This window comes from Spinacia oleracea, chromosome 1 (assembly GCF_020520425.1).
Source record: "Spinacia oleracea cultivar Varoflay chromosome 1, BTI_SOV_V1, whole genome shotgun sequence".
NCBI lineage: Eukaryota > Viridiplantae > Streptophyta > Magnoliopsida > Caryophyllales > Amaranthaceae > Spinacia > Spinacia oleracea.
The window spans coordinates 126,201,405-126,217,462 of NC_079487.1; the positions used below are offsets into that span (position 1 = coordinate 126,201,405).

A 16,058-nucleotide genomic window follows, 5' to 3' on the forward strand; every position below is an offset into this window, starting at 1 on the left:
AAAATGAATGAAAAATAAATAAACTAAAAGGAGAATAATAAAAAAAAAAGAAAAGAAAACAAGTAGGAAAGCAATGAGAAGAAATAGACAGAGAGAAAAATAAGCGTGGGGGAGAGGGAGGAGCGGATGTTGGCGTTGTTCTTTAATGGCTTTGGCAGTGTTGATAGTGATCACTGCCTTGTTTGCTGGACCGCCTCTCTCTTTCTCTTTCTCTTAACATTTTAATTATATTTTTGCCAAAAGAGTGGTTCCAAATAGAGTCTTCCTTTTAATCATCAACCACCAATTCTAATTATCTTTCTTCACTATTTTGCCACTTCCATCTTCTATTTTGATTTTCTATCCTATATATGCATCTATCTCGTCACCCATTTTGTTGGTGTATATTATCTTTGTCATAAGTAACTCTACACTATATCTTTATCCATTTATTATAAACTATTCTAATCCATCGATCGATCGAGAAAATTGATTCAGGATTAATATGGGTTACTCAGATTGAAAGCCGATTGAGTTGATGGTTCCTTATCATCTCTAATTCATCATCAAATTTTGAGGTTAACATTTAGGTTATCTTATCTATTTACTTTCGATACCCTAAGTTATTGCGTTAGAACAAACAACCGTGTTCAACGGACACGATAATAGGTTATCTATACAATTTGATAGCGACTTTTTAACATGATAATTTAAAAATCAAAATTAGGGCTCATCAACAAAGAAAGTTAAAATGCGCTATGGGGAAAGTTTATCCTTTACGAACCTATTATAATTGTCGTATGACTATTAGCAATATATTGATTCTACCTTCAAATTTTTTTTGTCCATTTTGATTATAAAATGGTGGTGAGTTTGAGATTTTGATCTACTTGTGTCATGGGCTAACTCAATAATATAGTGGCTAAATATGAACGGATCTTGGCCTCTTTTATCGTTTTGGAGTGTTGAAAGGTGTTTTTGGGCCTTTGATTTGTAAGGTTCTCAATTGTTATTGTTTTCAGTTTTCACCAAACATAGCATCATAACTTGATACGACCTACCTCATTTGCCGGGCTTTCAGCTTTGATTTGTAATAATACACGAAAATAATTTATGATTGTGGGAAATTACCTACTTATATTAGACAACTAATGATTTTCAATATCGAGTAGGCAATGTTTGATCCAATCAAAACTTTGATATAGCGAAAAGTGGTGTTTAATGTGGTTTAGGTTGGCTTTATCAAGGAAGCTTTGTTAGATGAAATAGCTATTTCACAGAGTTATGTAATGCTATGTCATTCAAAAACTAGTTGTACACTTGTACAATACCGCGATAATTCTTTAAACAAAAAAAATTCGAATCATAGACTATCAATAAAGTACATAGGAAGATACCTAAAACCTAAAATCGAATTGTGTTGATATCACTAATCTCTGTGGTTACGCCTAGAGATCAAAACGTCCTAGGAGAAAAAACCGGAGAAAGTAGATTTTACGATGTTCATTAAACTCGAGCACCCGTAAACGAAGTTGGTATCGGTTGTGTTAACATAATCATCATCTTCATTAAAGCAAAGCTTGATCTCAACAACGACACCTCCTTGATTCATCTCATCAGAGCGCGAATCCACTTCAATGTTCGAAAACAAACCCAAAGACATTAAATTTCTCAAAACTTTCTTGCTTTCTTTATTGTTGTACACATTCCCTATTTCCACCTTATTACACAACTTCTTCCATTCAAAAGGCAACTCATTAACATAATCATTGTTATTATTCACATCAATTAAAACTAATCTTGTAATATCACCTTCTACCACCTCACAAACCACTTCTTTTGTATGCAAATCACTAATGTTAACCACTTGGGCCGCCACGTAACCCTCGTTATGGTACCACTTCTCAACCTTGTCCTTAATCTTACATATTAGTCTTCCACTCATCCCATCCTTCCCTTCGTCCCTCAACATCTCCACCACCTCTTCGTGTACCGAAGGCGGCAACAGGCATGGCCGAGCCTCGTCGGGGTTTTGCTCCGTTTGTGGCGGTGTTACTCCCACGTTGATGCATCTGAACATGGAATTGAATAAGAACCAAGAACGTAACTACTATAGACTATAGTACTATATAGATTGGTTTCAAGCGTACCATACTAACAATATGTATAATTTTTATAAAAAAACATTAATTTATAAGGTTGTTAAATGGTAGTGTTAGTCAAACAAACAAAATTTATAAGGTAGTTAAATTTATTTATTTTTTAATTTAAAGATCGCAATTCACAAAATCTTTAATCTAAAAAGGTAGTGTTTTATCAAATTTTCATACCAAAGAAAATCTGAATCCTTAGGAGCACATTCTCACCATAAAAAAAAATTTAAAAAAATATATATAAAAAAAAGAAAAAAAAAGAAAAAAGAGCAGGTTTCAGGTCTAACAAAATCAAATAAATTGCAATCATACTCTAAGTTGACTCTCTTGTAATCAGATCTGATCAGGTCAAATAAGTTTCAATTAGGTTTGATCAGGTTCTATTAGTTCCAATAGAATAAAAAAAGTTCGGTTTCATCCGACGAAGAGAACGCCCCTTAAACGTTGCCTTTTGTTTTCATGTTTTTCTTTTAATTGTTATGGTGCATCATCTAAATTTCGAGTTTTGTTTAGCCTTAGACACGAAAAACTAGTTAGCAGAACAAAAGAAAAGAAGTATATATACCTGAAAGAATCGGCAGATCGCCATGTATTCTCAGTGTAAAAGATAGTGATGACAAGTGATTGATCAAGGTTGACTCTGTATTCCAAATCAACCTTATCGAACATTCCACTATCAGTTAGAGATTGTAACACTTCATGTAGCTGCTGTTCTGTGTAAAACCCACCTGGTTTTAGATCAACAGACATCAGACTTGACATAAACGTATCATGGCCGGTGTAGTTGGCCTCGTCGTGGCGTTCGTCATAAAATATAACATCGGAAACTTTTAACTTGCTGTCTTCTCCACCATTGGAGAAATAATCAATAGCTTCGGTTAACATGATTAATTAGCTTCAAGGATTGTTGTTCAGGGTTGTAAATTAAAGGTTTTCTAGGAATAATTAGAATTAAGAGAAGGGGGATCAAGTTATATAGTATCATAAATTTCAATCCGATTTAGGATTTGATTTAGCTTCCAAGTTCTAGTAGAAATAGGTAATAATTATCCAGGTTTTTCTATCTTAATTAAGTAAGAAAGTTCAATAATATTCCAATTGAAATTAAACAGGATAATCTGTTCAACCTAACAGGACTTTAAAACATTTAACAGTTCAAGTTTGAACTGTTTAAAAAACATAACAGGATAAAAATTACAGATCTTCATTTTTCTATAACCAAACAATTGATGAGTTAGATACGATACTAATAAGTCCTAAAAAAAACTTTAGCAGAACTTGATTTGCAATGATAATGCCGGCCTACCTTTTACCTCAAAAAAATAAAAAGAAGATAAAATACTAGTGAGCGGTAATGAAACGCGCTTACGATTTACGAAGATCTTACTCCTAGAATCCGTTGACAACATTTTCTAGTAAACTAATTGCACACTGACCAATTTAGGAGGCTACATTTACAACATTTTCTAGTAAACTACAACACCAAAGTGCAATATCCGCAAAGAAACTTGTACGTTGAAGGAGTTGTAAATTCTCGTGGGAGAAGAGAACTCCCCGGCCATCAAACTTCATCCTTTTCATTTATCTCTGTGTAACAAAGAAAGACGCATACATTAAATCCATTTGTTGATGTTCTTTAGAATACAAATAACAATCAAGTACTAATTATTTGGCAATGCGTAACTCCCAACACCCCACCTTCACCATAGCTTTACAAGCAAAACAGAAGCAATCCTGTATTAGGCAGAGTTGTGTCGCCAATTCCTGGCTATTCCTAAAGAAGCAAACATATCAAAAGCTGCTTTCTTTCCCATAGCAGCCTCACCATGCTCAAATCATATCAAAAAATCTCATAGAAAATATCTAAGAGGTCCAGTAAATTCAGCAGAATAAACTACACACTATACATCCACAACAACTCGTTGAGAACTTAAAGAAGCATAGAGTACACAGCTATCTTAATTAGAGTGAGTACTTTAGCAAAATAACAAACGAGTTTCACCAAATTCATAGACTGAATTCAACACAATAGGAAGAACCAACTTAGTCTATAAAGGAAAAATTGCTACATAAAAAGAACTTGTGAAAAGGAAGGAGATTACAGGACACGCTATTAAAGAGGGGTCAGATCATAGCAAGCAATGTCAGCTTAAGCACTATAAATATGCATCAAATTTTATGTCAATATTGCATGGTTTAGTGGTTTCCTCAATTAGTAATGCAATAACGTTGCCAATTTCAGAATTCAGGTACTCAGTACATGATAGTAAAAGTGCTATCAAGTGAATCTTTATTCCATCTTTATCTTTGTAAAACTACTTCTTTCTCCGGGCACACAGGTAAGAACTTTCCGTTAACTAATTAAGATATACAGCCAAATCATACGACTCAAGGCAAACTCAACTTAAGGTGAACAAACCTCCTTGGAAGGCTCCTTCGACTTATGCCCTCGGTTGAATAACAAAGATTCAACATTCAACTTCAAAACATCTCCATATATGATACGCATCAGTAGTGAACACAGCTAGAAAAACATGTCTCTTGACTTTTGAAACATGTATTTTCTACTCCATTTCTACCAGATAGTAGGCACACAATCAAGGCCATTAACTTTCCAAGCTTCCAACCCACTCAGCAATGTGCTTGTAGACAATGTTGCTATAGCAACATCTGAAAACTAAATTATGAGTATTTCCTGCCATTTTCACATACAACAAACATAAATCATCATCAACAACTCCCAGCTTTTGGAGTTTCACCTTGGTTCTGAATTTGTCAAAATCCACTAACCAAGCAATAAAAGAGTACTTAAAAAGTTAAAATATTAAATCTATTCCAAAACCACCTACAATAGTATAGGGCTTCCCACCTATGCTCCACTAATTTGCAACAAATCCGTCTTTAACTCTATCTCTCACCCTGCACATACTCTTCCACACCAATTGAATTCTCCATCACAAGAGCAGGAAGTATAAATTGTGACATAGTGTTTATCTCTTATCCTCCGCAACTTTTTTTTCCCTTTGTATGTACTTGCTCCTTGTCAACACAAATACCACTAGGCAAAGCCTTAAAGTTCGTTAACTTAAACTGGTGTGCTTCTAATAAGAAAAAAGCCACTGAAAGAGTGAAAGTACTATTTTGCATGGTTGATTGATTTCTGCAAAAAGTGACGCCCCACTAATTTTCCTATTGATGAGTATGTTGCCAATTTCGGATACATCATGGCAAAAATGCTACCAACTCATTGTTTCTTTGACATTGTTTTTTAAAATCATACGCTTTTGGTCATCGATTTCATGAAAATACTGAATAATTGCTAAAAGGCCATTGGTTTCTCCTTCAAAAGAGGAGGTGAAAAATAAACTCGTATTACTTCTCCTAAATTTCCCCAAGTTTATCCTCTGTCGTACTTGTTCTTTGTCCACACAAACATCACTGCCGTGATTAAACCTAAGGTAAGGCAAAGCGTAAAAGTTCATTAATTTTAAGTAGCATGCTTCTAATATGAAACAGCCTCACTACTCACAAAAATCAAGTCAAGCCATACTCATTTCCTTGGCTATGATGTGAGCTAGCATACTGAACAGGCTGTTGTGCAGTGCAAAACTATGATTGAAGCAGCAAGGCTGCAAGGGTTAAATGCAATACGTAATATTGCAAGGCTGCAAGGGTTAAATGCAATACGTAATATTGCAAGGTTGCTAAGGAGGCAATATAATTGAGACCATGGAACTAATGTATGGCGCACACAAAAAAGCCCAATAATGAGTTTTTTTATAAAAAATTATGAACAAACAGTGAACCAACCAAACATAACAGGGAAACCAAAAAACAAGTTGGAAATTTGGAATATCATTTTAAAATATTTATACAAGCATCCAAAAAGTAAAAGTTGAACAATTTTGAATGAAACAAGTAAAAAATTTGAACTTATATAGTCGTACCTCCACAATATGTTATTGGAATGTAGCCCCTATCAAGATTCTTCACTGGACGGGAGGAGCTGCTCAAGATTGGCTCGTATCCTCGTAGCATGGATTCTTAAAAGCCTACGTATAAGCAAAACAAGATAGTGAGCCTCCGATGAACTAAAAACCATACTCCACTCTTTAGCTTTGTATTTCAAGTTATCAAAAAACGAATAGTACACTAAATCATGTGCAAGGTTGTTTAAACAGAATTCTAGTTAAGAATCAAATTAAGAATCAAAATACTGTGTTGATTGACTGGTTGCCGAGGTTACCGATTTTTACAGAAGTTAACATGAACAATATCAATGTAGTAATGTGAAGAAAACACCATTGTTTAGATTGAACACATACATGTGTATGATGCTAATTAATTAAAAAAAAGATTGAATTTATAGTTTTACAGTAAGTCAGTAACAATATACAAGTCATTTAATCATGATACCTAAGACCATAAAATTTTGCGAAGAATTCAAGATCCTAATATTTTAAATGTTACAATAAAGTTAACTAACAAGTCGGGATAAATAGCATTAGTTTGGAAAATATCCTAGTATCTGGATCAAGATTTTAACAACTGTATGAGTAAGTATCAAAACAAATTTGGTTATCAAAATAAGGTCTGCAAAAAAATTCCGAGATCAAACAATCATACATGGCAATGCAAATGATTAGCCAAAATAGGTGATACCTCTCAGTTTTCGCCATTAATAACTTTCGCATTTTGATGCTTCTGTTTCGTAATTGTTGTGTGCCCATATCAACATCCTTAACATCCCTGAACACAAGAAGGTTCTCCAAACATACATGCGCACTCCAGAGTCTCTTAAAACCAGGGGGCTCAACATTCGTAATCTCCAAAGTTTCCAAGTCCAAAGAAGCAACATTAACCAAAAAAAGAATCACAAACAGTTCCTTTTGGCTCTTTGAGAAAGAAATAGGCCTCAGATCATCAAAATGATCTCGTTTCCCAACCCTGCACAACTTAGTCCAAGATGTGGCTTCACCATACTCTTTCATGACCCATACTTCACAGTAACAATAATGATTGAGCATTACACACAAGCAATCATCAACCACTCCTATGTGAGCGCGCACACAGATATCAGTATGATAGTTAGGCAATGACACGGAGCTAAAAGTTTCATCAAAGAGATTGAAGCCAACCATGGGAAGGGGCACTCTGTGATCACCTTCGATGGACCAGTGCATAATTCCATGAAGCATGACAGAATAACCAAAATGTCCGTAAAAGTAGTATGGAACGTCGTGAGCCCCCCGCTTCCACGTATCCTCCCTCAAGCTATAAACCATAACTTGACTCTTGAAAGAACCCACTTCAGCATCTGATTTTCGTAGAAAGATCTTCACACACTTATAATCCTCGGACACGGGATCATAACCAAACCCAAGATACACATGCCCCCTAGGATAATAGAATGTAGACATCAATGGCAAAAAGGGAAGGGTTTTGTGGGATTGTGTAGTGGGGTTGTACAAGAAGATGGTGTAGGGATAACAATGCATAGAGAAACAAAGCAAACCACGACTCGATCCCACCACATAAACACCCCCATCTTCCAGATTCTTGAAAGGGTAATCCAAATTAGTGGGGTTATCAAATGTGTCAAAATCACACATGTAAACAACTGGGTTCGCGAAAATCATATGCAAATTGAATTTCTCAACATGGCGCTTGATGAAATCAGGGCTATCAATTGTATCATACCATAATTTGCACACACTCTTGAAACGTAGCAGAGATTTCGCGGGCAATCGGAGCAGAATATCAGTAATAACATCTACAGGAAGGGGTGACATTGTAAACCTAGCTTGCAAAATGCAAATTGATTTGGGGATTTTTTTTTATTTTTTTTTTTTGATGGATTGAAAATTAGCGAGAGAGAAACCAATGAACTACAGATTATTGCAAATTGCCTGAAACGTACTACGGATTTCGAGCACAGTATGAAAAATGACGAACAACCAACCAAATTCAGATTGAAATTAAAGGAAAGAGATTACCGGAATGCAATTGAATAGGAATAATCCTGCCATTCTAATTTCTAAGAAGAGAGATGCTGCAACATTATCGGATTATCCTTCTCGTCATTGAGCAAGCGAAGTTTTATGTGTCATCATAGGATTACCCATATAATTTTGTTAAGGGTATATTATCCGTTAATCAAAAGCCTGCATTCGGACTAACTTAGATTCGACCCGTGTAGGAAAACTCTAGTCGTTTTTTGCCGAGGAACAGAGTCGTAAAGTCGTAAACGAGTCGAGTTGAGCCGAGCTGAGTTTTAGTCTGTTCAATTTAACTTGATAAAGATTACGGAGTATTAATTTTTGAGCTAATTCGAGCTTGAACGAGCTTCGGAAAATTCATGTTCAAGCTTAGCTCGTTAAAAATTTGATATGTTCGAGTTTTTTTCACGTATAAACTTGTTTTCACTTCGAGTTTGAGTTCGACCTTGGTAAAATAAACGAGTCTTAAGTTACCATTAAAAAATATTATATATGCATCCATTTATTTTTATTAACTTTTTCGTATCTTCTACAATAAAAATGTTAAGAACATAACAAAAAAAAATTGATTTCATTTAAAAGATATAGAAAGAAACTAAAGTAGTTATAAAATGTCATACATTTTTTCGAGTATGAATGAGTCTTAACGAGTTATACTTGAACATAATCACGCTTACAAAAGAACTTAAACGAATTGTTCACGAATATTAACGAGTTGAACATGCAGTTGTTGAGCTTGGCTCGTTTACGGAACGATCTTAGAATTTTGTTCAAGTTTGTTTAGTAACTTATCAAACGAATTTTGACCGAACTTGTTAGCGAGTAGTTCACGTCGACTCATTCACAGCTACCGATGAATTATTTTTTAAATTACTTACAAAATTCTTTTTATTTGTTACTAGTTTTGAAGTCCTTGCGATGCACAAGTTTCTTTTTCTTTTATTTTGAACTGAGATATGCTCTCTTTTTTCTATAGCTAATGACATTTATGGCCGTTTGGATTTCATTTCAAATTATGGAGTTAGGCAAAATCAGCTGTTTGTGAATGGATGTTGGTGCCAATATGCTTAAATTAAAGGCGCCAATATACTTAAGCAGTAAATAAAGGACTTAACTAGCTGATAAAGGCTACATCTTACATACTCAGGCAGACCTATAAAGTCGTACCCATGACTTTTTGTGGAAGAGACAGAAGCATCAAATGCATAGTTCGTAGAAGATTCAGATGCCCCATTAAAAATAAAAAAAGTTGTCAACAGCCATGAATGTTGAAGGAGTTGTAACTCATCCAGATTGCAAAGAATTCCCATCAAAATTTATCGTCCAGATTCCAGATTCCAGATTCCAGATTCATCTTCTGATTTCTGTAGCACAAAGAAAAATGCATAAATGTCAAATCTCTACAGTCTTTACAAATACTACAAATGGCGTTGATAATTTCCCCATAATAACAGTACAACCCAACTAAATCACAAGTATAAGGCAAAAATCACATAACTTCAAAACCCAGATATTAGAAACATGAAGTAATTCCCCCTACTCTCCTGTCTCTCCTATGGTTTCCTTTTAGTTCCTCACATTCTAAGATTACGCCAAAAAGTCCAACTAACATATGGAGAAGAATTTAACACTTGAAGAATATACACAAAGTCCCTGATAAGAAAAATGAGCAACATGATGGCCAAAGCAGAATGAGAAGTACTTCACTGCTTTCATAGGTTTGTCTTTTGGGGATATACATGAAAGTGAAACAATAAAGTCGTGAAAATACGAGACAGAAAACCATTGCATGGTCCAATCACAAACAACTCACCAACATCCGACTTCTTGAAAGGTAATTGAGCTCCAACACCTTTGTCAAATGGGCCAAATCAGCCAATCAATAGTCATAGAAAGGATGGAGTGCGATAAAATCAGGGCCCACTGCTATAGACATGACAAACATTACATAGATTCTCAATCCGGGTACTCAAGTCCTGTGACTCTGGTCAACCGAATGGGGCATTGTCATCTACAGTTCAGTATGCTTAACTATGATCAATTAGTGAGATTATTAAATGACGATGCAAAAAGATTTCGCTAAATTCAAAAGGTCTAGAGCCAATAGAAACATTACATTAAAAGAGCCTGAAATAGGAAGGATATTCCAAGAGAAACTGTGGCCAATGGAAACAGATAAGGAGAAATAAGAGTTGTGATAAAGTTTCACAAGTGCTAGAGAAACCTGTTATCAGCAGCTAATGGAAGGTTAGACACTAAAATTAAAAGTTTCGTCACGTTCTGCGCAATTTGGTCTCTAACTTTTGATATTTGAGGGCAAGATTGCCTCCAAAATAACTTTTGATATTTGAGGGCAAGAATGCCTCCAGATAGCGAACGATTTACCAAAGTGTGGTTCTTCTAAAACTTATTTCCCTTTGTGCATCGGAATGAAACATAATTACCAAACTACCGTCCATGTAGGCTCGGGCTGAAATTTGTTTACTTTTAATTTTTTCAGGCCAAAACCGCTATCTCGGATAGCGGTTTTAGTGGGCAAACCGCTACCTCAGGTAGCGGCTCACCTTGCTAAAGCGCATGAAACAAAACTGATGCTAAGATAAGGATTTATACTCACACGCTATTTTAACTGGTTAGCTGTCCATGTAGTGTACTCCTACTGGCAAAAACATATTACTTTAATTGAATTATTATTATACTTTTATTAAATACCATCCCCAAAAATTCATCATCAAAAGTCAGTAATCAGGAACCCCTAATCTTAACCTTAAAATTTTAGAGTTAATAAAACCTTGTCAATTCAATAAATTGATCTTGTTACTTTTTTCACATGTTCTTACCTAAGTACTTCGTATATGTATTGCACAAGATTTTGAAATACGATTTCTTTAATTTGTACCTTACCATTTCTAAATCCTTACCATTAATCTTGTAATCACCATTTCACCAACCAAATAAAAGAGGAATCAAAAAGAGAGAAAAATCAACCTGAAACTGAAAAGACGATTAATCTTCTAAGGCTTGTAATGATGGAACTGCTGGGCAAAAGCAAACTGAAAGTTTGCTTCTGACATTGTTGAGGAAGGAGGAAGAAAACCAAATTGATAGAGGAAGCAGTGTGCGTGGTTTACAAGCGGTGGGCCAGTATTTTATATTTCCTTGGACGTTACGTGTCATGTATTTAGCAAGTGGGAACCAATTAAAGCCGGTAATCAAAGAGCAGTAAAACCGCTATCTTGAATAGCGACATTACTAGGTTACTCAGAATAGCAGTTTGGCTCAGAAGCTAAAAAATATACAAGAATAAATCTTAACCGAGCCTACGTGGACAGTAGATTGGTAAATAAGTTTCATTTTAACATATAAAGGAAAATAAGTTAGAGATTAGCTGCACTTCGGTTAATCGTCCCCAGATAGCTGTTAACTTGGAACATTTTGAAAAACAATAATTAAGAACGAATATATTATCTTTCGAAATACTTCAATATCTTTAAAGGTTAGACAGTTAGATACTTTGGTCATTCTAAGGCCATTGATTTCCTTCAAAAGACCAGGGAAAATATAACAGTAGTGTTTCTTCTCCTTGGTCCTTATCTCCCCAACTTTTCCCCTACTGAGACACTTGCTCTTTTCAATAACAATTAAACAAACATCATTGCCATCCTTCAACTTTGGAAAGTAGGCATAGCCTAAAATTTCATCAACATTAGACTATTGTGCTTATCTAATAGGACACAGCACTGACAATTTAACTATGCCATTCTCTTTGCAAGACATGGATAACCGAAGTTGGTTACAAATCTTACAATTTAAAGCTAGCTTATTGAACAAAACATCTCCCTGTACAAAACTGCGATTGGGGTTGCAGGGCAGGGGGAAACATAAGAGACACACAGGTTGCTAAAGAGGCAATACAAGTGCATACACCGATCTTTCGGGTTCTGATAAATAGTCATAGTGTTACCTAATTCCTTAATCACCCTACAAATTGCGAACCGTAAAAGCGAATTATAACATGAAAATGGTACAGTTAGCGAATTATGAACCCGTACCCAATCTCATACTAGCGAATCAAGTAACAATAAGTCATACAGAATAAGGTCTCGAAACTAATTACGGAGTATACATGAATAAAAGAAACTCCAGGGTTTTCATTTCTATACAAAACCATGTATAAAGCAAAACAAACAGAAACAAGTTAGATAAACTATATTACTATACTACTGGTTCTCTAAAGTCATCTATGGTGAAAGAAACAAGTCATAATAAAGTTTAAACTTGTACCTCTACTGTTGGAATGTGAAAATATGATGAGGTTCAAGATCCTACATTTGGGTCAGCGCCGTTGTGGCGTTGCATTCCAAAGATTGATCGATAGACTGAATCATGGTGTTGTAAGAGCCTAAACATAAAAGAAAAAGAACGATAATGAGAATGAATTAAAAATCATACATAGAATTATTTTAGTCAAACTTCAAGAGTACTTAAAATTCAACCACTAGCTGTCGATAAAAAATTTACATAATTCTACGAATTGCTTAGAACTTAGAAGTATATAATTTCTTACAGAGAGTACGGGGGCTAATTCTGTGTTTCATATTACCAATTTGGATTGTTATATTAACGAACGTAAAATCGTATTCAGATCCTGACATCATATACAATAAAAACCGCACAAAAAAAGGATCCTAGCAAGCTTCAGGACTGACTGCATTTGTTTGAATCTAATGACCACAAGATCCTAACATTCAAATCAAGTTTTAACGGCCAAATATGGAAGTATCAAAGCCAGATTTGGTTACAAAAAATGATGTGCAGTTCCTTTCTAACTTCTTTGTTACTAAAACAAACATAAATGAGATTGAAATAACTAATGAATGCTAGAAACTGCACTCATGCGTACCTCTCAGTTCTCCTCATCAACCTTTGCCTTTTGCTGTTCTTTTTCCGTTGTTGTTGCGTGCCCACAAGAACATCTTCAGCATCCTTGAACTTAAAAAGGTTCTCCGGACATACATGTGCACATATAACTCTGTTGAAACCAGGGAGTTTAACCTTCGTAATCTCCGAAGTTTCCAAGTCCAAAGAAGCAACATGACGAAAGTTAAAGGTCACAAAAAATTGCTTCTTGATCATCGAGAAATAAAGAGGACTGCACTCCTCCATCATCTCTTGTTTCGGAAACCTAAACAGCTTAGTCCAAGATGCGGGTCTGCCATACTCTTTCATAATCCATACATCATAATGTTCAAAATAGTTGAGCATAACACACAAGCAGTCATCAAGCACTCCTGTGTGAGCGCCCGTAAACATTTCTGTTTGGAAGTTAGGAAGGGGTACGGAGCTAAAACTTTCATCACTGAGATTAAAGGTAACTATAGGAAGGGGCACTCTATTATCATCAATTGACCAATGCAGAATTCCATCAAAATCGACATTATTACCAGAGTGGCAATCAAAGTAATATGGAACATCCTGAGCCCCCCGTCTCCATGAATCCGCTCTCAAGCTATAAACCATTACTTGACTGTTGAAAGAACCCATTTCATCAACAGATTTAACCTGAAATATCCAAACACACTTGTAGTCCTCTGACACGTGATCATAACCAAACCCAAGATTTCCCCTGCCAAAGATGGGTCTGCGTGGCAAAAATGGGAGGGTTTTGTGTTTTTGCGTAGTGGGGTTGTACAAGAAAACTGTGAAGGGGTCAGAAAACATGGCGAAGCAAAGCAAGCCGTGGCACGATCCCGCCACATAAACACCACCACTCAGATTCTTGAAAGGGTAATCAAGTTCAATAGTATTATCAAATGAGTCAAAATCACTCATATAAAGGACAGGGCTCCTGTAAACTAAATGCAGATTATTGGATTGTTGAAAATGGTGCTTGATGAAATCAGTGCCCTCAATTATATGATACCATAATTTGCACACACTCTTGAAGCGTAGCAAAGATTTTGCCGGCAATCTAAGAAGAATATCAGTAATCACATCTACAGGAATGGATGACATGTTAACCTAGGTTGCAAATTGAATTGGGAATTTTTCGTTCTCTTTTTTTATTGCTAATTTTGATGATATAGACAAACAAATCAGGTACAAATTAGGGAAAATTGGAGCAAGAAAATGACATAAAGGTTCAAAATTGCCCATAAATCATACGACTATTCTGCCCATTGCGTAAAATTGACGAACAACCAGACAAAGAAGTTTGAAATTGAAGGGGGCAAGATTACCGAAACACAATTGATTGGAAGATGAGATTTAAGGTAGATAATTCGTTTCCGCCATTGATAAATTGAAGGTAGACTACGAAAGATACATTTCGGCAGGGTGGAGTCGAGAAATTGAGCACCTTTTGTTTTCTGGATTGTTTAGTCTCCCTCACTCCCTCCGTGACTCCGTCCCTTATATTCGCTTTCAATTTGGTTATTCGGCCTTAGAATTCTCGGGTTTAGGTCCGGAGCATATCGGGTTATTTATCCGGTTGAAATTGCAATTTTTGTCCCCTTAAAATTAGGGGTGAGCATTAGGGATGGCAATGGGTCCAAGACCCGATCCAGATCCAGTTGGACCCGGTCCATTTTTAAGGGTCTGGGTCCAAAAAAATTAGACCCTGTGGATCTGGGGCGGATCTGGGTCTTTGTTCAATGGGACGGGTCTGGATCCGGGTCCAAGAATTAAAGATCCAGATCCGGTCCAGATCCGACCCACAGACCCATATATATAATTTTTTTTAATAAAATAATAAAATTTAAATATAATTCAATCTTTACGTGCTAAACTTTATCAAGTTCTTATGATACTAAACTATTTAAAAATTGTTTGACGTGACATATACATAATAATATTAGAAACTTTAAATACTTATTGTATTACAGGGCTAATATGATTTTTTTTCATAAACAAAATTAACGAATATTCCATATTTAGTGGTTTTATTAAAGCAACGTTACGTTTACATACAAAAAATGGGAGAAAAATTTACGTAATATAAGAAAAATGAGGGACAAATTTTTTTTTGAAAAAAAATACGCTTAGACCCATTTAGGATCCAGATCCGACCCTAGACCCATTAGACCCAGTGGATCTGGGTCTGGATCTGATTTTTTTGGACCCAGCGGATCTGGGTCGGATCTGGATCCACCTCTTAAAAAGCAGGTCTGGATCTTGTCGGACCCGGTCCAGATCCGACCCATTGTCATCCCTAGTGAGCATGGGTCGGTTACCTGAACCAATAACATTATCAGATCGAGTGACTAATTAATAAGGCTAAAATTGATATCCATGAACCAAACCGTTAAGTTCGGATACCCGTACATCGGGTACCCAAACTTTCGTATCGGATATCAGGTACCCAAACTTTCGTATCGAATATCGGGTACCCGTTTTGATATCCAATTGGAAAAAAATAGAATTTATAACTAGATTATTGTAATATCATTCAACACTAAATACCAACATTAACACACGATTTTGACTATATTACTAATAAAATTAGAATTTAATCAAATTATACATTGGTTATTAACATTTATGATTTTGAGCTCTTGGGAAAAAATATTTAAATTGGGAAAATCTTAAAAAATAGCTTATCGGATCGTTATCGGGTACCCATTATTTATAAAATGATATCCGTAACCATATCCAATAAACAAATTTCGGATCGGATACCCGAACCGACAACCATAACGGTTCGGGTACCCACTTTTTCGGATCGGATATCGGTTTGGATTTCAGGTTTTTGGTTTTTCGGATAGTTAAGCTCAGCCCTACTTAAAAGGCACGATTTCACAGATTAAAAACACAATTTTTCATTTTAAAATAATCTAAAAACTAATCTTAATTTTTTTTTTATTAATCAGTCATCTTAAATTTTTATTCTTTTAGATCAAATTTTACTCTTTTAGAGCAACTCCAATTG

General features: G+C 35.4%; 3 protein-coding genes across 6 annotated transcripts; all 3 read right to left on the minus strand.

Moving 5' to 3' along the window:
* Positions 1–1,058: 1,058 nt before the first annotated feature.
* On the minus strand, positions 1,059–3,055 carry LOC130466201 (protein TOC75-3, chloroplastic-like). Its single transcript, XM_056834896.1, has 2 exons — positions 2,698–3,055; positions 1,059–2,051 (listed from the first exon to the last, which is right to left on the minus strand). Exons 1-2 carry the CDS (start codon positions 3,015–3,017, stop codon positions 1,445–1,447), a joined length of 927 nt encoding a protein of 308 aa, XP_056690874.1. The 5' UTR covers positions 3,018–3,055; the 3' UTR covers positions 1,059–1,444.
* Positions 3,056–3,254: 199 nt separating this feature from the next.
* Positions 3,255–8,263, minus strand: LOC110782894 (F-box protein CPR1). Of its 3 annotated transcripts, none has more exons than XR_008918755.1 (4): positions 6,795–8,263; positions 6,080–6,184; positions 3,831–3,906; positions 3,255–3,719 (listed from the first exon to the last, which is right to left on the minus strand). XR_008918755.1 is itself a non-coding variant. In XM_021987145.2 (3 exons), exons 1-2 carry the CDS (start codon positions 7,922–7,924, stop codon positions 6,112–6,114), a joined length of 1,203 nt encoding a protein of 400 aa, XP_021842837.1. In that variant the 5' UTR covers positions 7,925–8,263; the 3' UTR covers positions 3,255–3,719; positions 6,080–6,111. The 3 variants fall into 3 exon arrangements, 1 of the variants encoding a protein (XP_021842837.1); XR_002531990.2 differs by lacking the exon at positions 3,831–3,906 and adding an exon at positions 4,552–4,827; XM_021987145.2 differs by lacking the exon at positions 3,831–3,906.
* Positions 8,264–9,183: 920 nt separating this feature from the next.
* LOC110782895 (F-box protein CPR1-like) lies at positions 9,184–14,535 on the minus strand. Of its 2 annotated transcripts, XR_008918760.1 has the most exons (4): positions 13,035–14,535; positions 12,416–12,533; positions 9,945–9,983; positions 9,184–9,495 (listed from the first exon to the last, which is right to left on the minus strand). XR_008918760.1 is itself a non-coding variant. In XM_021987146.2 (3 exons), exons 1-2 carry the CDS (start codon positions 14,144–14,146, stop codon positions 12,449–12,451), a joined length of 1,197 nt encoding a protein of 398 aa, XP_021842838.2. In that variant the 5' UTR covers positions 14,147–14,532; the 3' UTR covers positions 9,184–9,495; positions 12,416–12,448. The 2 variants fall into 2 exon arrangements, 1 of the variants encoding a protein (XP_021842838.2); XM_021987146.2 differs by lacking the exon at positions 9,945–9,983 and having other exon boundaries at positions 13,035–14,532.
* Between the last annotated feature and the right edge of the window lie 1,523 nt (positions 14,536–16,058).

Bases quoted from the DNA above. Each gene is read 5' to 3' on its own strand.
- LOC110782894 (XM_021987145.2), bottom strand. From the start codon at position 7,924: ATGTCACCCCTTCCTGTAGATGTTATTACTGATATTCTGCTCCGATTG. The intron at 6,185-6,794 runs GTATCACCTATT...GCTTATACGTAG, and splicing joins TTAATGGCGAAAACTGAGAG to GCTTTTAAGAATCCATGCTA.
- LOC130466201 (XM_056834896.1), bottom strand. From the start codon at position 3,017: ATGTTAACCGAAGCTATTGATTATTTCTCCAATGGTGGAGAAGACAGC. The intron at 2,052-2,697 runs GTATATATACTT...TTCCATGTTCAG, and splicing joins CGATCTGCCGATTCTTTCAG to ATGCATCAACGTGGGAGTAA.
- LOC110782895 (XM_021987146.2), bottom strand. From the start codon at position 14,146: ATGTCATCCATTCCTGTAGATGTGATTACTGATATTCTTCTTAGATTG. The intron at 12,534-13,034 runs GTACGCATGAGT...TTTTATGTTTAG, and splicing joins TTGATGAGGAGAACTGAGAG to GCTCTTACAACACCATGATT.